Genomic DNA, 24,445 nt, shown 5'->3' on the forward strand with positions numbered 1-24,445 from the left:
ATTTCTCAAATTGTCTGTGCTAATCAAGTTATGTCATGCCCGCGGCCCCACCGGCAGAGTCAGACTGTAAACACTAGCCGGCCGCGTCATGTTAAACACATTCGTCAGCCGCGTGTGCAAAATGATAGAGTTAAGTCTTGCCCTAAGTGTGTTCTTGCTCATCCTCGTGAACGTTGCCCATTAAGAAACGCGGTTTGTCACTTTTGTCAAAGGAAAGGACACATCCAGACTGTTTGTTTGCGTAAACGCAAGAACAATTCTAGTGCTGCCCAGCCCATGGATATTCACGTTCTTCAAAGCCAGCCCGCCCAGAAGGTCGCGTTTAAAGACTCTTCCACGGTTCGTGTGGGTAATAAACTTGTTCGCAATAAGCCACCCACCCAGCCCTCTGCTATGCGACCCAAGCGTAATTCAAACGCTGTAAAACGTAATGTACAGACTGCAAGTGAAGCGGGAGTTGTTGTTCCACCTGCCCAACCCACGAGTTGTCGTACGCAGCGAACACGCGCTAAACGCGCTGATTTTGTGTCTTCCGCCTCCACTGCGCCGATCCAGAGACAGTGTAATAAACTATTTGTGAAGCTACGCATCCAGGATAAGACCTTCAATTTTCAATTAGACACTGGTGCGTCTGTGACTCTCATAAATAGTGCTACGTATGCGGCTATCGGCCGCCCTAAACTTTCAGCGGCAAAACATTCTTTGGCTACTTATAGTGGAGAACAAATTCCTGTGTTAGGTGTATGTAGCGTGCCAGCCACATTCCGTGGCAATACAAAAACAGTTTCATTCACAGTGCTCCGCGCTACAGACAGTGTAAACATTTTCGGATTAGACTGTTTTGACTTGTTTGGCCTGTCTATCCAAGACAAGGTGTTGCAAATTAATTCTGTTGTTGTTCCTCAAGACAGCATAACCGATTTGTGTAAACAATACAGTGACATATTTAAAGACGAACTAGGTTGTGCTGCGAACTTTGCCGCTCATATTACGTTAAAAGATAATGCTCAGCCTCGATTTTTTCGTGCTCGTCCAGTGCCTCACGCCCTCCGGGCACCTGTAGCAGATGAACTTCGTCGTTGGCAAAACAACGGTGTTATTCAACCCGTTTCAGCGAGTCAGTGGGCTTCTCCCTTAGTTATTATAAAGAAACCGTCTGGCAAGTTACGTTTGTGTGCTGATTTTAAGTCGACAGTTAATCCTCAGAGTGTCATTGATTCTTTTCCTTTGCCTAGACCGGACGAGCTGATGGATAAGTTAGGGGAAGCTCGTTTCTTTTCCAAAATTGATCTCCGTGAAGCATATTTGCAATTGCCCCTCGACGAGCAATCACAACAGTATTTTGTCATAAACACGTCGTTGGGGTTGTTCCGTTTTCTGCGTTTGCCTTTTGGTTGTGCGTCAGCTCCAGCTGTTTTTCAGCGTTTTTTGTCACAACTTCTGGCTAATGTTCCATCGTGTTGCAACTATTTAGACGATATTGTGGTGTCCGGTCGGACGCCTGCTGAACATTTCCGTAATTTGGAGTGTTTGTTTACAGTGTTGTCTCAGGCAGGCCTACGTTGCAACATCGATAAATGTTCATTTTTCCTTACGGAGATGGAGTATCTGGGACATGTTATTAATGCTCAAGGCATTCATCCCTCCCAGTCACATTTAGCAGCTATTCGTGATTTGCCCGCCCCTCGCAATCTGCAGGAATTGCAAGCAGTTCTTGGCAAATTGACATATTATATTAGGTTTATACCTAATGCATCACAGATTGCTGCACCGTTGCATCGTCTCCGCCGTAAGAATGTTCCGTTTGTGTGGTCAGCTGATTGCCAATCAGCCTTTCAGCAGCTTAAAGAGGCTTTATTGAATGATCATTGTCTGGTCCATTACGACCCTAACAAGCCTCTGGTGTTAGCTTGTGATGCCTCTTCTTTCGGCCTCGGTGCTGTGTTGTCTCACCGAGTCGGTAACACCGAACGTCCTATTGCGTTCGCATCTAAATTGCTAAACAAAGCTCAGTGTAATTATAGCCAATTGGACAAGGAAGCGTTGGCTATTGTGTTCGGTGTCACAAAATTCCATCACTACCTCTATGGTAGACCATTCTATTTAGTAACAGATCACAAGCCCCTGACGTCACTGTTTCATCCGTCTAAACCAGTTCCTCAGCGGACAGCTCAGAGACTACAACGTTGGGCTCTTTTGTTATCACAATACCAGTATGAGATACTGTATCGCCCTACAGCTCAACATGCAAACGCTGACGCGCTTTCTAGATTGCCGATTGCTGCGGATGATGTCTTCGATTCCTCTGACGACTCTTGCCATCAGATTGACGCCGATGAGCATCAATCCCTCCGGGATTTTCCGATTGATTATCGTCACGTGGCACGTGAGACAGCTACGGATCCTCATCTGAGTTTACTATTACGTTTTGTTCAACGTGGTTGGCCGTCCAAGGCAAAGGACATATCGGATCCTGTGGTTCGTCGCTATTATCCGCAACGTCATCTGTTGTCTGTTTTGCACGGAGTTTTGCTGTTACGCACCGAGAATGACCAGCTTCGTGTAGTGGTTCCCCAAGTGCTCCAATCCAAGGTCCTCGACTTGTTGCATCAAGGTCATTGGGGAGTGGTCCGCACCAAGCAGCTTGCCCGCCGTCATTCTACATGGATCGGCATTGATAAGCAGATTACACAGATGTCTACAGATTGTTCGACGTGTGCCGAACACCAAGCTGCTCCGCCTCAACACTATTTTGAGTGGGCACGCCCTGCCGGTCCCTGGCAGCGAGTACATATTGATTTCGCTGGTCCATATTGGAATTCTCGTTGGCTCATCGTGATAGATGCATTTAGTAATTTTCCGTTTGTTGTGCCCATGCAGTCTACAATGTCTGCACAAACTATACAGGCGTTGACTTCAATTTTTTGTATTGAGGGTCTTCCAGAAGTTTTAGTGTCTGACAATGGTCCACAATTTACCTCTGCTGAATTTGAAAGTTTTTGTTCTGCCAATGGCATTCGCCATGTTCTTACTCCGCCGTTCCACCCTCAATCGAATGGTGCAGCGGAACGTTTTGTACGCACATTCAAGGATCACATGGACCGCCTTCGTGCTACGCACTCTCGTCAGCAGGCCCTCATCACGTTCCTGTCGTCGTACCGGACCACGCCACGCGACAGCCCTTCGCCTGCGGAGCTTCTCCACGGCCGTCGTCATCGCACCCTACTACGGTTGTTGCACCCCCCGGATCGACCCGCCGCTTCCGAGCATCGCACGCGTTTTCAGCGCAACAACGCCGTTTTTTTCAGAGTTTATCACGGTCGCCGTCGTTGGGAACGTGGTACCGTGATACGTGTCCAGGGTTGCGGTTTTTATACTGTTCAAGGTGCTACTGGGGTGCACAGGAGGCATCAGAACCAGTTGCGCCGCGCTGGCCGCCCGGATTCTGCCGCTCGTTCTTTGTCCACAGATTTGGTCCGCGGCGGGTTCCAGCCGCGCCTTCCGACTTCGCTGCCGCCCCCAGGGCGGCAGCAGCAGCAGCCGCCGCCGCTACCACGCCGACAGCCCGTCCCGTTGATGCCTCCCGCGCAGCTTCATCCGGGAGCGCCCCAGGTGGTCGCTCCGGCGCCTGCGGTCCCTCTTCAGTCGCCACCGCCTTCGGAGCTGATGGACGTCGACCCCTCAGCCGGGCCGCCTTCCCAAGCGGTGGCTGTGCAGCCTGTCCTGCAGCCGCTTTCCTTGGGCACCCCCAAGGAGTCTGACACCGCAGCGCCTTGTCCGGCACCCACCCAGCAGCCGTCGACGCAGCGTCAGGAGACGCTGCCTCTCTTCGTGGGTCCCGACGCCCCGTCGCGTCCAGTACCAGAAGCTGCGCCCGTGGTCACAGGCGTGCACCCTGACCTCGGTTTTCTGTCGGTGTTTCCCGAGGCCCCGCGCAGCCAATGCTGGGGTGCGGACCGGGGACTGCCACCGACAACAGTCTCCGCCCCGGTCTCTTCTGCTACGCCTGCGGCCAGACCCCTCCCCCGCCGTCGACGCTCGCCACGTCATTATTCAACGACGGTGTGGCGATTTGGGGGGGAGGAATGTTATATCCTAACCAGTAATGCCACCCGAGCCCGCTGCCAAAAGGTTGGCAGCATCAAAGTCCGGACGCCGTCCGCATAAGCAGCGCCAGCGAGACAGGAAATCGCCGCAAGTCTGCGCGCGCCACCGCTGGCTTCTGGTTTCTTAAGCGCTGGAGTCGCGAGTGCTAGGACAGTTCTGTATTCGCCGCTCAGTTGTATACTCGCCACCGAATTGTGTACTTGCTAGTCAGTTGTGTGTTCATCGCAGCAGAGTTGTTGTTTGTCGTCAGTCGACGCTGACCTAGCTGCTCCGACTCGAACTAGACAGATTTCTGTAGACACGGAGTTCACTACTGTGTTTCTGTATCTTCGTTAATAAAGATAAGTACCGACTTTTATTTAATCAGAGTGTTTGGGTTTTCATCTTTCTGTTCACTGTTCCAGCGGACCGGTCGGCCCGCTATTAAAAGTGTGGCAGTGACTTCGTAAGCCGTTTCTACAGCGAATTGCTTGTCGCTACGAACGCCGCCACAAAAATAAGAGATTTTGAAAACATTCTAGAAATGATAAGTACTAAATAACGAATATTTGCTGGTGACTGGAGTTGCAGCACGTCAGGCAATGATGCAGCACAGCTCATGACAGTATCGTTGGTTCAAAGAATATCTGTGCACATCTAACCATTCCCACAATACCCTATGTTGTGAAGGGCAGTCGAGAGGCACAGTCAACATTATTTTTTTTTTTTTTTTTTTTTAATGCAGCCAAGTCTTGTGGACACTTGCATTTCATGGGGCAACGAGATTGAGGTACACAGCCCTTTTGCTTAAGACTTCCGTTTGCATGTGCAGTCTGGTACGAAGGGCCAGTCAGTTACTCAGTTACTTTACCCATTTTTTAAATCACTTTCACATTTAGTAATTCCTGGTGGTGACATTCAAGCACACTATTCTTCATGCTAGCTGGTGGCAACTGGAATCATCTAGGTAAACATCAGGGTACACAAGCTTGCCGTACACGCTATGTCACCTTTTCATTCAACAAAAACATTCAAACATGTGAGTTGTTCATTTATTTCACAAACCATAATGAATTTGATGTCAGGACACAAAGAGTGACTCAAATACTGTTTGGATTCAAAGGTCATTTTGCCACATCCCACAAATATTGTTAAAAATCTTAAGAAATAGATCAGTTTTAAGTGCTGCAAGTTAAGAGCTATCTTTTCTGACAGTTCCATAAACAGACTGAAAACCACTTGTGACAGGGAAATACATGTCCACATCATTCACTTGTTTGTAATACCCTCTACTGAACAGACGGAAGGTAGTTGGTAGCTCTTGTTTGAAGAGTTAAGCTATAAGCTAATCAAACTTGTCACTGATGAGCTGGAGTTAGTCTTCAGTAAGTATTTTAGTGAAAAATGACATTACAGAAAGTAACAGAACTACCAGCATTTTGAAAGTGTAATTCTTGCAGACAAGTCAGTGGAGTTCTGTAAATGGTATTCACAGTGCTTGACACACGGACTGAGAAGAGTTTTGATGTATTTTACAGGTAGTAAATAAGTAACCTCAGTAGTTCATAATGGGATTGGCACGTCTGCAATCTTGAAGAGACCACATTATCTTGGTAAAACTATTCCATGAGATTGAATTCTTCTTATAATCTTCTAAAGTGGTTCAAAACTGTTCAAAAAGCTATAGTTTTTCTGAACATTCATTGTGTAAGATCAACAATGCGTTTGGTATAGGTGCTATTATCTAGAAAGGCACTGGTTCTTCCTCACTGTGTTCGTCTTGCTAGCTGTGAATAGGAGAGGCTATAAGATGTGTTGATCAGTAACTGTTCTGGAGGTCTTCTCATATTTTAGCTTGGTAGCCAGTTGTTGTTAATATCAGTGCAAGAATCCACACTACGTTAAGTTCTAGGAGTCTTGGAGAGACAGATATTCACAAACTTTTGACAAAACAGTCTACAAATACGGAAGCTTGTGTCATGATTTTTGTGTGGTAGTATTTCAACACATGTTTACAGGTGATAATGTGTTACCCAACAGCTGGTTTATTTCACTGCAGAAGTCTGGTGTAGTAACAGCATTTTTGAAAACTTCCTCACATCCTTTGTATCATGTGTTAGAGACTTTTCTTTTCACTCTAGGACCTGTGACATACTTGCTCCAACTCTTCACAGAGGCCATCACTAAACTCCTCCTACAGATGCAGTCACCCACATTCTATGGTTAATGGTAAGTATTATCAGTAAATATAGGGTGTGGAGAAAGGCTGCCCCATATCCAGTGGGTGCCAATCTGTTTGTGAAATAGTTTGAGGAGACAGCTCTGAACTTGTCACAAGTGAAACCAATCCATTTCTTTAAATATCTTAATGGCACCTTTATGGCATACTAATGCACGCCTGTGGAACTGGAAACTACTTCTGCATAATCTGAGCTCAGTACTTCCAAATGCCAAATTCATGATGAACCATGAAAAGGATGGATAACCCCACTTCTGTACATTCTGTTGTTTTTTATTTATTTTTTCCCCTGTCAGATCCCAATATGAATATGTAATCCATAAAGAAAGCCAAGCTTGTTGAAAGCAGAACACTGAATGAAAGCCAACAACTAGAACAAGGAACTTCAAGCACAACACAGTGTCAAAACCCAATGAGCAGAATGGTATGATTGATATTAGCTCATGCAATGGACTGTACTAGAATGATTCATGGCTGGCTGCCTGGCTCCATTTGCATGAGTGGTGTGGCCCATATGACATGCTGTGCATGCTCCTGGTGGTAATCGACAACTGTGAGCTGTAGCAATGCATGAAGGAGCCGGAGAATGAAATCAAGAGTTTGTAGTCAGTCAACAGATGGAATTTGCTGTCATACAAACACTCATGAAATTTCTTTACCTCAAAAATGATTGTCAGAGCCTGCTTGTCAATTTATAAATGGTGGAGGTGTGCTGCAGTTAACGTTTTACAGGTGAAGGCAACTGGCCACTCAGAATCCTCTGACAACTTATTGGAAAAAAACTCCCATTATTCTGTACTGGGACACATCTGTCATGAGTGGCAACAGCGGACCAATTGTATATCACATTCTTAAGGTGCTGAAAAGCCTGTTGATGGGCATCCAACCATACTCATTTGATGTCGTCCTTGTGCAGCTGATCTATGGAGCATAAAATTTTCACTAGCCATGGAATAAACTTGGGATAGTACACAATCAAGACATGAAGAGAATAGAGGCTTTTGAAATGTGGTACTACAGAAGAATGCTGAAGATTAGAGGGGTAGATTGCGTGTTATCTTTCTTGCATCACTCCGAGAACCAAGGCTTTAAATTTGCATGCATGTCACCTGTCCATTGCAGTTTGCCTTGAAAATCGCGGGATGTTCTCCCACCGAAATATCGGCGGTCACTGAAAGTGTTACCTGGCTGAATTCCCGGAAGTTATTCGAAAATTGTGTCACTTGTGCACTCACATCTGTCAAAGTATTCAAACAGATATTTCTTATAAATATCTGTGGTTATGTTAATGAAATTTTAAGCTATTACTAACATTTTACATAAATGAAATATTTTCATAACTTATTTTTTAAAATTATTGTCTTTTTCATCACATTAAGGTACAACAATCACTTTTACAATATATACACACACACTCTAAGACAATAAAATAAAATAAAATAAAATAAAATAAAATAAAATAAAAAATGACGCACCTCAAAACAATTATCCACACGGCACGGAAAACTGTAGATGTGATGAACGTGTATAGACAAACAAATCATAACAAGTTCAGAAAATTGGATGATTTATTCAAGAGAAAGAGCTTCACAACTTGAGCAAGTCAATAATGTGCTGCTCCACCTCTGGCCCTTATGCAAGCCATTATTTGGTTTAGCATTGATTGATTGAGTTGTTGGATGTCCTCCTGAGGGATATTGTGCCAAATTCTGTCCAATTGTCATGTCAGATTGTCAAAATCTCATGCTGGTTGGAGGACCCTGCCCATAATGCCCCAAATATTCTCAATTGGGGAGAGATCTGGTGACTTTGCTGGCTAAAATAGCATTTGACAAGCATGAAAGCATGCAGTAAAATCTCTCATCATGTATGGGCGGGCGTTACCTTGCTGAAGTGTAAGACCAGGATTGCTTGCTATGAAGGGCAACAAAATATGGCATAAAATATTATCAATGTAGTGCTGTGCTGTGAGGGTGTCATGGGTGACAACCAAAGGCATCCTGCTATGAAATGAAATTGTACCCCAAATCATTACTCCTGGTTGCTGGGCCACACGGCAAGCAACAGTCAAATTGGTATCCCACCACTGTCTGGGTCATCTAGAGACATTTCTTTCACTTGGAATCTCATTGACTGGAGTAGAATTGTCTTCAGCAACGAGTTCCACTTCAAATAGAACCCCGGTGACCAGTGAAGGTGTGCCTGGAAATGCCCCAGACAGTGGCGGGATACCATCCTGTCTCTCCACTCGCCATATGGCCTGACAACCATGAGTAATGGTCTGGGGTGCCATTTCTTTTCATAGCAGGATTCCTTTGGTTGTCATCTGCAACACCCTTACAGCACAGCAGTACATCAACGATATTCTATGACGCATTTTGTTGCTCTTCACAGCAACCAATCCTGGGCTTGCACTTCGGCAAGATAATGCTCGAAAGCACACAATGAGAGTTTCCGCTTTTGTCTTCATGATTGACAAATCCGACCATGGACAGCAAGGGAGCTGGACCTCTCCCCAATTGAGAACATTTGGAGCACTGTGGGCAGGGCACTGCAACCCGCTCAGGATTTTGACAATCTAATGCACCACCAATTGGATAGAATTTGGCACTATATCCCTCAGGAGGACATCCAACAACTCTGTCAGTCAATGCCTTGCCAAATCATGACTTGCATAATAGCCAGAGGTGTACCAACGTGTTGTTGACTTGCATAATTTGAGAAGCTTTTTCTGTTGAATAAATCAACTTGCCTGAAATTGTATCCATCTGCTTGTCTGTACATGTACATCACATCTATTGATTTCTGTGCCACTCAGATAATTTGTGGTGTATTGTTTTATCTGTCTTAGCCCAGCTCAATTTTGCTTGATTTACTTATTACAAACAGCAAAATATATACCTGCAGTATGTAGTATGGTTCGTTGGTTGTTTGTCTTGATTTTCAGTGCATCAATATCAACAGATGCTAGAAGTTTTATTTTGTTTTCATCACCTAAACGCACAGCAAGACTGACTGGTGTCCATCCATCTTTGTTCTGAGCTTTTGTCTTTGCCCCAAATCTGAGAAGCAAACTGACAATATCACAAGATGACGTGCCAGAATTAGCACAAGCAAGCATAAGTGGGGTCCATTCGCCTCGTTTCACAGCATCCACAGTTACACCTGAAAATAATTAACAAAATTTTATTGCAGATTTTCAGCTCAGAAAAAAGAATTTAACGCATCAGTTTTGTAATAGTGATATCAGCAGCTGGAGTGCTTGGATTGTGCAAAGCAATTAGTTTACTTACTTTACTACAAATTTCTGAATGGACATGAATGTATGTTACCTTCTGTGTTTGTAAATTAGTACTTTGTTCTTGTTTTCTTTGGTTTTCTGATTGCGTACATGAGTTAGGCTGGAATGTAAGAATTTTGTAGTGTAGTTTTCACTCACCTATAAGTGCCACTGTCACCTGATTTGAATAGATGAAAACTTATCTCAGCAGTCTTTTGGCGGCTTTCTCAGGAACGAAGATTAAGAGCACCACTTATGCCGGCCAGAATACTTGGTTTGTGCAAAACATTTAGTTAATAGACAGAAACAGTAGTCATGTCAAGTAGAAACATGGCCGTAGTATGACCGTTGGAGGGTCATCTCATCCAAGATGTGAAGGAGGCTCAATCAGATGGGATTCATACTGGATCAGCTAACAACAAGTAATGATACTTGTCACCATCAATAATACCAGTTATATGGTTAAACTGTAGAATACCACTTAATAGGTCAGATACACTTTACACTGAGAACGAAGCCACTTGGGTAGCAGTGTATGTGTTGCTTCCACATGATGGGTGCTTTTTCAGGTCAGAACTACTCTTATATCAGACCAATATGTAATTTGGTGTAGAGGTTCAGTAACAAACAGAGCAACAAGCAAGTCATCTGAATTTCTTATAGAGATGAATACAGATCCTCGAATGTCAGAACAAGTAAATGTAATATTATACAACTGAAAAAGCATTCAGAGAAAGATGTCAGAATTACTTTCGCTAATTAATGATAGCAAATCACATTTAATACTTTGAATAGGAAGGTAGCTAAAATCAGAAACAATCAGTAGCAATCACAAGTACATGCAGGATACCAATGGTGACGATATATTTCTCAATAAATAAAATGACAGAAGTGTCAAAGGTGGGCCATAAGTAGTCTTTTGGTGTTACTATCACAAATGCACAGCAATCATCATGTGTGTGGAATTTTTCAATAGAAATTATGAAAGTTTCATATGTGAATGGCCTTCACATGCCATAGAGATAGTGGGAGTTTTTAGTAAGTAAATAATGTGGTTCACACAGTCCTAAACACTATCACAATACTGCAAAATAGTTCACTTCACAAAATGCTGAAAAGTAGTATTGTATGATTACAACATCAAAGAGTCACAATTGGAATCTGTCAACTCATTCATTGGAGATGCCAGGTGAATAAACTTCAGTTAATTTTTAAGATACTGGGAAAATATTGAAGGATACAGTCTACTTACAAAACACTTGTGCGTCTCATCCTAGAATACTGCTCAAGTGTATGGCACCCATACCACACAGGACTAACAAACTATACTGAATATATACAAAGAAGGACGATGTGAATTATCATCAATTTCTTTTACTCATTGAAGAGTATCACAGAAACACTGAAAAACCTGAATTGGCAGAAGTTTGTAACTATGTGTGAACTATCGTGTGAAAGCCTACTTACAAAGTTCCAAGAGCCGTAATTATTAGGTAAATAATCTAGGAATATATTACAGCCTGTTACATGCTGCTCCAGTAGGGACTGCAAAGACAAGATTAGACTAATTACAGCATGCACAGAGACATTTAAACAGTCATTCTTGCCATATTGCAAATGCAATAGGATGAAGCCAAAATATGTGGTTCATAATAGTTGTCAGTGTAGAGATATTGATGTAGATTCAAACATAGAATATTGGATGTACAATGCCCAGTTTGCCTTGCTGAACATATTGTTGCTAATTTATTTCAGACACCACTTTGTGTAATAGTTATATCCACTAAGGAAAATAGTCATTGGAGTGCAGATCATTGATCACTCCCTACTGAGGAGTGTCTGTGAGGGCCGGAAACCACATTGAGTAATCAACACTGGAGAACCACATCGTAGCAATGATAAAGTGTTGGTGCTGTGCCCCATTTTTAAATAAAATAACTCATGTTTTCCAAAAGCATGAAGCTCTCTCCAGCGCAACTCATGGGTTAGGTTGTTGCCGAGACCCATCACACATAATCAGTGAATCCCCAATCCTTTAAAGAATCGTACTTTCATGTATAAAATACGTAAAAAAAAGTTTGATTATTTTGCAAATGAATTAGTGAGTTAAATATTCAATGTTAAGGATGTAAGCGACAATAAGTTTGGAAAAGGTCTGAAATTATGCTTAAAGTTTGTCAGAAATTGCTACATGCTCTCATTGTGAAACACTGAATGAATACAATCTGGGTAATTTGTGCTGCATTTTAAGCAAGAGCTAGTATTTCATGCCTCTCAATGTTTATGATGTCATATCTCATGAAGTATGTGTTGTACAATTGTATATTTTGCATGTACATTCAGTGGTATATGTGGATCCTGTGTGCAAACTGTGTTTTGAATAGTCAGTAGTAAAAAGTAATAAATTAAAAAATCCTGTCTGATGCTTAAGTTTTACTGCATGCACAGTGAAAATGTTGTCTTCTTGTGTTCAACTTTTAACACAAGAATATACCTTTTAATGAGTAGAATATAACAACATTTTAATTTCTTAAATTTTGTCAGTAATTACACAAAATAATGAAAATGAAAATTTTGTAACCAAGGCCTTCATCAACAAAACACACACACACACACACACACACACACACACACACACACACACACACGACAGCAGTCTCCGGCAACTGAAACCAGAGAGAGAGAGAGAGAGAGAGAGAGAGAGAGACAGCCAAAAGCTATACTTGTGAGAGTCTCTTTGTTGTGCCTACCTGCGACTCAGCATCTCCACTATATAGTGAGTAGCAACCTATCTTTTGTTTGACCACACGAAAGGATAATTCATTTCCAATTCACATAAATTGGATTTCTTTCTTTTTTTGTGGATTTAGGGCGCACAACTACAATTCAATGGTCATTAGCACCCAGACTAAGTTAGGAATGCCATCGTGAGAAGAAAAAGAAAAAGGTGAAGCAAGAAGGGGTCACCTCAAAGGCCGCTGAGGGCCTGGCTTCGAGCGAGCACTGCCGCCGCTATCAGTAGGCGGAGAGTCATCGTCCATTGGTTCAATAGGTTCATCGGACATCTTGTTAAGATGGCCGGGAGGGGGAGCTTCCTCCGCCGGTGAACGGCCAGATGTTCGGCTACCAGTGGTGTGGCCAGGCGAAACGGATGACGACCTGGGGCGGCAACCACTGGGTGGCGCAGGAGAAGAAATGCGCCGTGGCGGAGAAGGAGAACTGTGCTTCCTATGAACCTTCTTAGAAGGTCGTTTAGTGGAAGTACTGGTCGATGGCTGGGAGTTCGAGGTACGTAGGAAGTCTGCACGGGATGGTTCCTTCTTGAAGGCCCGTGCATCTGACTTCTGGGTCTTCATCTTGGCAGAAGCTGATGAAGGTGCTTGTGTCTGAGGGGTGACGGGAGGAAGAAGAGACATCGACCGGGCGATCTTAGCACTGGCCGAACGGACGACCATAGTGCTGAAGGTCAGATCGCATGTCTGCGTCGCCACCTCCCTGGTAGTCCAAGGAGAGCCGAGGACAGTACTGTATTTCCCCGCTGGGAGCAGCGTGGGCTTCCTACTAGCAAATAGCTTGTGAGCAGCCGAGGTGGACACTTTCTCTTTGACCCGAATTTCCTGTATACAGTGTTCTTCCTTGTAGATGGGACAGTCGTGGGAGGACGCTGCAGTTCACACAATGAGGAGACAGAGGTGGACAGTCACCCTCATGGGCATCCCTGCCACAAGTGACACATTTAGCCGCATTAGAACAAGACTGGCGAGTGTGATTAAAATGCTGACACCGGTAGCAGCACGTGGGTGTCGGGACATAGGGGCGAACAGAAATAACCTCGTAGCCCGCTTTGATGCACGATGGCAGCTGAACACTATCAAAGGTCAAGAAAAGTGTCCGGGTCGGTACAAGGTCATTGTTGACCTTTTTCATGGCCCTATGGACAGCCGTCACGCCCTGCTCAGCGAGGAAAGACTGAATCTCCTCGTCAGTCAATCCGTTGAGTGATCTAGTATATACCACACCACGAGACGAATTCAAAGTGCGGTGAGCCTCCACCCAGACAGGGAACGTGTACAGGAGTGTGGCCCGAAGCAGTTTTTGAGCCTGAAAGGGACTCTCGGTTTCTAGTAACAAGGTACCATTAAGCAACCTGGTACAAGACATGACAGATCCAGCTATGGCATCTACGCCCTTCTGGATAACGAAAGGGTTGACAGAGGAAAAATCCTTTCCGTCCTCAGATCGAGAAACTACGAGGAACTGTGGGGCAGGCAGTAGTACTTTTCTCACAGTTGGCTGGTCAAGTTTCCGTTTTTGGGCAGAAGTCGAGAGAGAAGAAGAGAAATCCATTGCGGAGGAATCCCCCATGATTGCCAGCATCTCCGATGGTGCGCTCCTTCCTTGTGGGGACCCTCTCAGAGGGCACTCCCACCTTAGGTGAATGTTTACACCTCAGGTCACACCTCCCGAGAAACGGACGGAGGGACCAATTGGCATGGTCGGAAGGTGTCAGCTCAGGCAATCACACCTCCCTGGGCCTGGCCTTTACCAGGGGGTACGTGCGTGCCTTACTTGTCTACCCAGAGCGGGGAATTACACGTTACCCCGTCACCGGCTACGCGTGCGAACGCGTGGGTCGGCCTTCAGGCACACACAGGGAGGAAGGAAGAAGAGGAAAAAGAAGGGAGAGAAAGGACAGACTGTCTCAAACGCCGAGGCAGAGACCAGAGAAGGCAAGGAGGAGAAGGCAAGGGAAAAAGTAAGTAAGACAGTGAGATGGAGAAGAACAAAGAAAGGAACCAACCAAAGAAAGGAAGAAACCAGAAGAAGTGAAAAACCAAAATGACCGCAAATATAGGTCGTGGAACCGTCCGTCTCCGGACGCAGACGCTAACAACCCCTTGAGGGGGAGGGACTCCTTTTAGTCACCTCTTACGACAGGCGGGAATACCTCAGGCCTATTCTAGCCCCCAGACCTGCAGGGGGGGGGGGGAGGGGGGGATTTACTTTCATTTCTGTGCTGCTTTCCCTTGACTGGGCACACAAATCAGTATAATTTTAATCTAAGAAGTACTCCAATACAGTGTACCTATCAGGTTAAACTGCGGATCAACTGCCACAGTCTCGAGCAGACAACCCTGTTTTGCATGCAAAATGAAGAGTTCTGCCTGGCAAGTTGCATGTAACAATATGCGGCTTTAAATTACTTCATTTTTAGTTGATATGCTGGAATATCTGCTCAGAATAAACATATAGAAAATAGTTTACTTAGAAAAATAAAAATGGACATAAATAAACTAAGATTGACCGGTATTCAGAAACAACACATTTTATTGTTTTCCACTGAACAAAGTTCTTCCCAAATGTGTTAGCCTTGATATGTGCTTGTTATTCAAAATCATTAATGTTATGTTGAAAAAAAAAAAAAAAAAAGAAAAAGAAAAAGAAAAATGCAAAGGTGAACACAAAAGTTTCTGCTACATGGTTAGCAAAGACCATGTGTGTGGCTTGGAGGCTCAGTGGTAAAGTGTCAGGCGAGAGTTCCAAAGACGTTGGGTTTGATACTCAGGCAGTCCTTGGATTCTGAGCTCTCATTTTTCACTTCTTTCATCACTGGCAATCTTCGTTAGTGTTAAAAATGACAAGTTCACCATGGTTCAGAATCACATTAAACTATAGGTCCTCCTATAAATGGCTCGGTAAGTCAAGGTCAGAGGAAGGAAACAACATACCACCTCTAATGGACTGTACCTTGTAAAGCACTGTAGTATTCAAAACTTCAGGTAGAAGACAGCTTTACTTTATTTAAGGCCAAATAAAATTTATAAAATAATATACTTTATTTAGCTCTTGACAAAAACAATATAATATTTACTATAAATGATTTATGAAAGTTCTAGGAGGATGTAAATACTTTTGGATTAAAGGAGACCACTCACTGAAAAGTTGAGTCATCAAAAAAGAAAGAAAAGAAAACTTGCTAGTTTTCAGAGTAATCCTTTTTCTATCTAGCACAGTAATGCTTTTTCAAGCCAGGAAGGACACACACACACACACACACACACACACACACACACACACACACACACTATGACCCTAGGTGGTGCAAGCAGGATGAACAGTGCCATGCTCCAGTTCGGCAAGTGGACTGGTTGTGGTGGAGGCAGTGCAGGGTGAAGTGAGCACAAGAAGAAAGGGGTGGGAGGCAGGGAGGGCAGATTAGGGTTAGGTGGCTAGCAGCTCTGAGGGAGGTAGGCAGTTTTCTGGCTAGGAATGATGGATGGAGGGGTAACAGGTAGACGAGATGCGCCATAGTCAGAGCCAGTGATGTGATGGGTGGAGAGCGTGGAAATAGTGGGTTACCTGAGATGAGATTGAGGCCAGGACAATTACAAGAGTGGAGCATGTGTTGTAAGGATAACTCCCATCTGTGTAGTTCAGAGAAGCTGGTGGTAGAGGAAGGCTCCAGATAGCCTGAATTGTGAAACAGCCATTGCAGCTGAGCATGTTGTGTTGCATCTTGTGCCACTAGTTGGTAAACTTTGTTCTTGGCAATAGTTTGGCATTAATCCTGGTGGACAGCTGGTTGGTAGTGATACCAACATAAAAACCTGTGCAGTGTTTGCAGCATACTTGGTATATACTGCTTCCACAGGTGGCCCAGTCTCTGATGGGATAGGATATGCATGTGACAGGGTAAGAGTATGAAGTATTGGTTGGGTGGAATGGGAAAGTCTTGCACCTTGGTCTAGCACAGGGATATGATCTCTGTGACAAGGGACTGGAGTGGCATAGGGATGGGCTTGGATGTTGCAGAGGTTGGGTGGGTGACAGAACGCCACTGACCAGAATCCCTAACCACGGGGATCATATCCCTCTGGTAGACTAACGTGCAAGACCTGCCCAACTGACCCATCCAGCACCTCATACTCCAGTGCTGTTACAGGATTATCTCACCAGAGTCTGGGCCAACTGTGGAAGCAGCCATTTAATATACAAACTCTACTGCAAACACTGTACAGCTTTTTATTTTGATACTGACTACCAACCAGGCTGTTCATCAAGACAATGCCCACCGCCAAACTGTTGCCAAGAACAAAGTTGACCACTTTGTGGCACAACATGCAGCTGAGCACAATTTACTCAATTTCAATGGATGTGTCATACAACGCAAGCCACCTGGACCCTACCTTCCACAACCAGCTTCTCTGAACTACGCAGATGGTAGTATTACAACACATCCTATGGTCCTATAATCGTCATGGCCCCAATCCCTGGTAACCCATCCAACAGTTTCCTTCCTCTGTCCCATCACCCCCTCCCAATTCACCTCTCCACATCACCTTCAGCGTGTGTCGTTCCCCACTGGCTCTGACAACCATGCATCATGTCCCTGGCCTATCTACCAGCAACCTTCTCTCCCATATTCCTAACCAGCAAACCGGTTGCCTCCCTCCGAGCTGCTAGCCTCACACCCTCAACACCTCTCCCTGCCTCCTGTTTCTCTCTCTCACCTTCTATCCACCCCACGAGACACTATCCCCACTAAATCCAGTCCACCTGCCGAAATGGAGTATGTCACTATTCGTCCAGTTGGCACCATGTAGGGGGTATAGGTATGGTGTGTGTGTGTGTGTGTGTGTGTGTGTGTGTGTGTGTGTGTGTGTGTGTGTGTGTGTGTGTGTGTGTGTGTGTGTGTGTGTGTGTGTGTGTGTGTGCGCGTGCGCGCGCGCGCGCGTGTGTGCGTGTGTGTGTGCGTGTGTGTGTGCGTGTGTGTGTGTGTGTGTGTGTGTTTTTCACTCTAGCTTGAAAAAGGATTACTTTGAAACCTAGCAAGCTTGTTTTCCTTTGTGAGTGCCTATTGACAACTTAACACTTCTGATTTTCAGTGCATGGTCTCCTTTAATACAGAGATATTTATAATATTTACTGTATCAATATAATATTTACTATGCCTATTTCCTTCAACAGAGCTGCAGCCCAAACTTGTACAGTTATTCATACCATTAAGTACAGTGCATAGTAAGTTGGGTTGGAATCAGCAACCTACATTTCACTAAAGGAATAATGGGCAACATTACACATTGATATACTGAAGCCAGAAGTGCGCAAAGACAAAACAAATAGGTTTGAATAGGAAACAGTGGTACATGAAGTAGTAATTGTACACCTAATATTACCTTTGATGCAACCGAAGTAAATGTTTTATACTGTTAACCAGTACTGGTCATCATAAGAACTAAAAAAGAAAAAGAATAAAGTTAAATAAGAAAAGCGATAACTTGAATTTCCTCTCTTCAGACAAAGATCGCTAAAATGTTATGAATACAAGTATGCAGGTAACGGGAATGTAAATTAAATTTCGCAAAAAAGGAAAGATAAAACAGTCTTTATAGATTTATGTATCAAGGAATATGTCACCAACAGGTCAAATCTTTTTTTTCTTCTTGTAAATAAGAGTCCTAAAAAACAAAATCTATGAAAAATCAGTGTCAAAAACAACAGAACCTTTAGCCTTGAAGTAAAGAATAGCGTGATCCCTAAAGGAGTCACTTTTGCATAAATGGACATTGAAAATTTATACATGAATGTACCTATTGAGGAAATATTCGATACCAAAAACTGGAACCTAGCACATCACAATTACATGAATCAAGGAGAAATTACTGAATTAATGAAAATGTTACAGTTTCTTTCCTAAAATTATTTTGTATCTAACAACACACATCAAAAAAAGTTTTCCATCACCCAGGTTCCCAGAACTCCTGAAGATAGACGTTACTGTGGATATTGTGTCACAGACACAGTCTCTTTGACTGTTCAGAGATATCACTAAACCCACCCAAAGATGTAAACAACCATGCATGAGCAGCACCTACTAGACGGAGGAGGTCCGCATTGTTACTTCATGCCAGGAAGGGCTCTCAGCAAGGGAAGTGTCCAGGCATCTCAGAGTGAACCAAAGTGATGTTGTTCGGACATGGAGGAGATACAGAAACTATCGATGACATGCCTTGTTCAGGCCGCCCAAGGGCTACTACTGCAGTGGATGACCGCTACCTATGGATTATGGTTCGGAGGAACCCTGACAGCAACGCCACCATGTTGAATAATGCTTTTCATGCAGCCACAGGACGTCGTGTTACAACTCAAACTGTGTGCAACAGGCTGCATGATGTGCAACTTTACTCCTGACATTCATGGCGAGGTCCATTTTTGCAACCATGACGCCATGCAGTGTGGTACAGATGGGCCCAACAACATGCTAAATGGACTGCTCACTATTGGCATCATGTTCTCTTCACTGATGAGCGTCGCACATGCCTTCAACCAGATAATCATTAGAGACCTGTTTGGAGGCAACCAGGTCAGGCTGAACAACTTAAGACACACTGTCCAGCGAGTGCAGCAAGGTGGAGGTTCCCTGTTGTTTTGGGGTGGCATTATGTGGGGCCGACGTACACCGCTGGTGGTCATGGAAGGCACCATAATGGCTGTACGATACATGAATGCCATTCTCCGGCCGATAGTGCAAGCATATCGGCAGCATATTGGCGAGGCATTCGTCTTCATGGACGACAATTCGTGCTCCAATCGTGCACATCTTGTGACTGACTTCCTTCACGATAATGACATTGCTCGACTAGAGTGGCCAGCATGTTCTCCAGACATGAACCCTATCGAACATGCCTGGGATAGATTGAAAAGGGCTGTTTATGGATGACATGACCCACCAACCACTCTGAGGGACCTAAGTCGAATCGCTGTTAATAAGTGGGGCAATCTGGACCAACAGTGCCTTGATGAACTTGTGGATAGTATGCCACAATGAATACAGGCATGCATCAATGCAAGAGGATGTGCTACTTGGTATTAGAAGTACTGGTGTGTACAGCAATCTGGACAACCACCTCTGAAGGTCTCGCTGTATGGTGGTACAACACGTAATGTGTGGTTTTCATGAGCAACAAAAAGTGCAGAAATTATGTTTATGTTGATCTCTATTCCAATTTTCTGTACAGGTTTCGGAACTAAGGTGACGCAAAACTTTTTTTGCATGTGTTTCGATAATATATTGGCCTGCGTATGGGGAACTGCATAGCTGCAACCTAGTCAAATATTTTTAACAATCTACAGAATGCATTTTTAAAAACCAATAATGATTTCAGGGCTAATACTGTCTACAATAAACAATATGTGGGCTACGCCATTATTCATTATAGAGAAAATAACACACAAATGGAGGAGTTGGGGTTGGATTGTTTGGGGGAAGAGACCAAACAGTGAGCTCATCGATCTCATTGGATTATGGAAGGACGGGGAAGGAAGTCGGCCATGCCCTTTCAAAGGAACCATCCCGGTATTTGTCTGGAGCGATTTAGGGAAATCATGAACAACCTAAATCAGGATGGCCGGACACGGGATTGTACTGTCATCCTCCTGAATGCGAGTCCAGTGTGCTAACCACTGCGCCAAATGGAGAGTTAGCAACCAAATTTAGTGATATGCATCTAAAAATTGTTTACCCAGAATTTAAACTAAACGGTGTAATTAACTTATTGAATTTCACGATCTGTAACACAAATGGAAAGCACAGTTTTTGGATACACAGGAAATTGACTTGAACTGATGCCATTATGAATGCTAATTCTAAACACTCATTGCGGCACAAATATGCATATTTTTAAACCAGGTTTTTTGTCAGCAATGATAACAAACCAGATCTAGAGGTTTTGATATTCAAGAAAATCACTAAGATAAATAACATAGTCAAATAAAATCTGTAAAGAAAAAGTTTGCCATAATGAGGTTCAATAGCAGTATGTCAGACACGATCAAGCGTGTCTTCCACAGGAAAAGAACTATTATCACTTTTAGAACAACCAATAACGTGAAAGCTAAGATTTGGCATATTCTACCTATTGCAACAGAATAATATGAAAGATCCAGGTTTAGAATATGTCATGGACTGTTACAAAAGCTACATTGGCCAGACTGACATATCATTCAACATTTGTTTTACAGATCATTCTTAAGCCAATAACAAAATGACATTGGGTCTGAATATGAAAAAAAGGGGGATATAACATTCCAAATTCTGTATATATTCAACAAGAGCAGGTATCTAGATGTCCTAGAAGAATTTGGACTTTATACAGTAAAAAGAAAGGAACACACTGCCTTCAGCTACCCTGTTGACTGTGGAAAGTGAGCGATTGTCACCTGGTACACTGTGCAGCTGGTACACAAGTGTCATCTGGTGACCAGATGACAAAGCATTTTTGAGGAATTCATGTTATTTTCATTCCAGGTATCACAAAATGACCATGATCCTGTCACAAACTTGCACTACATAATTCTGAGTAATTTCTCTATGTTCTTAAAGTTTTGTAAAAGCTTACATCACTAAAACTTTACCTTGAGGTTTTTGGCATGTATTTTTGACACTACACCTCACCTTTATATACAATTTGCTTTTAAGTTTTATTATAAAAGTCTTTCCATAAAGATATCCTTTTATTACAATTTTTTTAATACAAGGGCATTTTTAATGAAGTCATCAATGTGAACTTCACAAACTCTGTGCCTTTAAGTTGTGTACCTGTGCATGAGTGGGATAACGGTCTTCACATAAAATTTGCATGCTGTGCATTACCCAGTTTGACTAAGCATCACTTGGTGATCATCTTATACTGCATTTGGTCAGTCTAGAAGTGTTTTCTTTTTACTTTTCATGTTGTTTTTTGAAAATTGTTAATTCTGAATGGTAAGTTTTAATCTTTTCTCTTTTTTACATCACTGAAATATGGAAACATTATAAGTATCTTTAGCACATTATGTGCTAGTTCTGTTGTTAATAAGTAATAACTGAGCATCACTTTTATTATGTTATGCTACATATTTATTACTAACATGTTCATTTTTGGGTATGCAGTATTTCAATTTTATGTATATCTTTTTAGCAACTTTATTAAATTAAATGCATAAAGCCATGTATCCACAGGCAAGGAAAACTTGCACACACATCGCCCTCCCCATCGTCACCCTCAGAGGCCAGTAAAGTGGCCCACAGATCGTCAATATTACTGTGCAATATTTCTGCATGTTTTGCATTCATGGTGTCCTGCAAGTTACTGAAAGGCTTCTTGTTTATTTTTGTTTTTACTGTGTGTGTGCAATAATACTGACTGTGTGGGGGTTGGTTGTGCAATAATACTGAGCACATCAAAAACTTCTGAAATCTGTTGCACTGTCTGGAAATACTGTGTTCTCTGTAGGCAGTACAGACAATATCCTTGCCTGTCTCTCTCACTCTACAGTCTCTGGGCACCTCCATGATCGCTACTCATAGGTTGGTGAGTTAAGGGACTAAACAGAGGGGACATGAGTCCCTTGGTCAAGAGATGGATCATCTGGAGTTAGTGACATAAGCCAAAATCGTGATAGAATTATGAAAGTATGTGGGGAGAGGGGGGGGGGGGGGAGAGAGAGAGAGAAGGGGAGAGAGAGAGAGAGAGAGAGAGAGAGAGAGAGAGAGAGAGAGAGAGAGAGAAACGAACGAGTTCAAAAGACCATATGTTGTCCACTAATGTAGAGGCAAAGAGGCTGGAAGACTACGGTTCAAATACAGAGCCAGAGGTAAGGCATATTCCATCAGGATACGGGCTTTTGTCTGTACGGCTCCACAACTACAGTGGGGGATGAGTGGAAAGGGGTCAGTACATAAGATAAAACTATGGGTTAATTGAAATAAAATAGGATGGTGGATTTCTTCCAGGAATGAAAGGAGAAGTGCCATACATCAGTAGTCTCCTTGATAGTGAATAATTTATTACATAGGACAGTGGCCCACCAGCTGTTGTTCCAACTCTGGCTGAGGACAGATCTTATTTGTACCCACACTCTGCAACTGGGATCATAAAAGTGAAACTTGGGTAAGTAATCACTGCTCTAGCCAAATGATTAGTCAGTTCATTTGCCGGCATACTCACACGACTTGGGGCCCGGAGGAAGACAAGTGAGCAGGCAGTACAAATAAGGTCAGGGAGAAGGTAGTGAATAGCAGACATCACAGGATGACATGAGTAACATCAATCAATAGCCTGGAGCTGCTCATTAAGTCACTACAAATTAAAACATGGTCAACACAGGTCTCTAATAAACCATTGTGCTCTGTTAATGGCTATCAAATTTTCTGCAAAACATTACATGTTCCCGGCAGCAAATGTTGTTCCTGACTGGCTAGAGATCTAAAAGTATATCTTGCCCTATCCATGGTTTTAGAGCCATCAATGTAAATGATGGTGACACCCTGTCACTTTTGAGGAACAGAGAATAACAAACACTGAAAGGTATGGGGGCAACTAAAACTTTACGTCCTTGAAACAGATCGGTTCTAATTTGTGGTCTGGGTACTAACTAAGGGGGGGGGGGGGGGGGGGGCATAACACAGGGAGCACCATCTGAGGGAGATGAGCAAAGGTCCTGACAGGGCCTTTAGCTGGACTCCAAATGGGTATCCCATCCAAGGTCAAATGTCTGATGGTCAACACCCTTTGCATGTAAAAAGAATTCGATAAACTTAATGACTAGGAAGTTGTCGGATGATAATTGAGCTAGTGACCAAGAGCTTGTACCATCAGAAATAGAAAAGTAAGATTCCCCACTTTGACAAGGAGACTGTCTACGGGACTAGTTCTGATGGTGTCAGTGGCCAGTCTTACTCCACGATGATGGGCTGGGTCCAACAATTTCAAATCTGAAGGTGCCACTGGTCCATAAACCTGGCAACCAAAGTTCTATCGAGCCACAATCAGAGCCTGGTAAATACAGTGGACTGTTGTGTGATCCACACTCCAAGAGGTTTGGGCAAGGAAGCACAGTGTGTTAAAGCTTTCACATCCAGCTAGTCTTCAGTTGATAAGAACAGATCAGCTAGGTCAGCTTTTTATCAAAGAGAAGACCCAAAAATCAGGACTGTGCAACAACATCCAAGTGACGGGTACCCAAGTAGGGTTCTGGGTCAGCATGATCAGTGGTAGGATGACAGAAATGTAGGACTAGTCTTTTCACAGAAGATAAATGGAAGCTATAATAAAGGGTCCATGCCAGATGTCACCTTGGATTAAGGATTCAACTGAGGCTAGAACCAGTGGAGGGCTGAGTGATGTACCAACTGTGAACCTGAAACAACTGGTGGGATAAAAACTGATGCATAACAATCAGAAGGAAGGCCCCCAAAAGCCCTGATCATGGAGGGCTAGTAAAATGTAAATGTGCCAAGCAGTGTTGTATGCCTTAGTAGGTCACAAAAAGACTGCAATCAGATATTGGTGTTTAGAAAAAATCATGTTGGATTGTTGTTTCCAACCTACACAGATTGTTGGTTTAGATAATCCATACTAGAAATCATGCTTATAGTGGGACAAAATGCCCTGTTATTCAAGAACACAGCATTACTGTTGATTAAACCATTCTTTCAAGCAGTTTGCAGAGCACATTGGTGAGGCTAATTGGTCAGCACCTGCAATAGACACTGTGTTTTAGTTAATGTAAGGATTGGGACAATGAAGCTATCTTGCCACCGCAAAGGGAACATACCTTCTAGCCAAATACAGTTGAAGAACTTGAGAAGATGGAGTCTTTGGGTAACATTTATATATTGAATCATCTGATTATGAATCAAACCTGGACTGGGGCCATGTCATGTGACAAGTCAAGATCCTGAAGGAGTTCATTACAAAATTCAGTCCGACACAGTGCAAAGCAGGTGTGGGCAAATAGTGCCCTGCAGACAGCATTAGGTCAGCTAATGGTTTTTGTATGGCCTGCCAATACAGAAT

General features: G+C 43.4%; 1 protein-coding gene across 4 annotated transcripts in view; it reads right to left on the bottom strand.

Annotated features, from left to right (window-relative positions):
- Positions 1 to 24,445, bottom strand: part of LOC124556246 (ankyrin repeat domain-containing protein 16-like) — a 117,373-nt gene that overhangs the window by 28,826 nt on the left and 64,102 nt on the right. For all 4 annotated transcript variants that reach the window (XM_047130236.1, XM_047130235.1, XM_047130234.1 and 1 more), the window contains one exon: positions 9,227 to 9,490. In XM_047130236.1, coding sequence (XP_046986192.1) covers positions 9,227 to 9,490 — 264 coding nt within the window. The remainder of the gene's footprint in view (positions 1 to 9,226; positions 9,491 to 24,445) is intronic.

Source organism: Schistocerca americana, chromosome X (assembly GCF_021461395.2).
Source record: "Schistocerca americana isolate TAMUIC-IGC-003095 chromosome X, iqSchAmer2.1, whole genome shotgun sequence".
Lineage (NCBI taxonomy): Eukaryota > Metazoa > Arthropoda > Insecta > Orthoptera > Acrididae > Schistocerca > Schistocerca americana.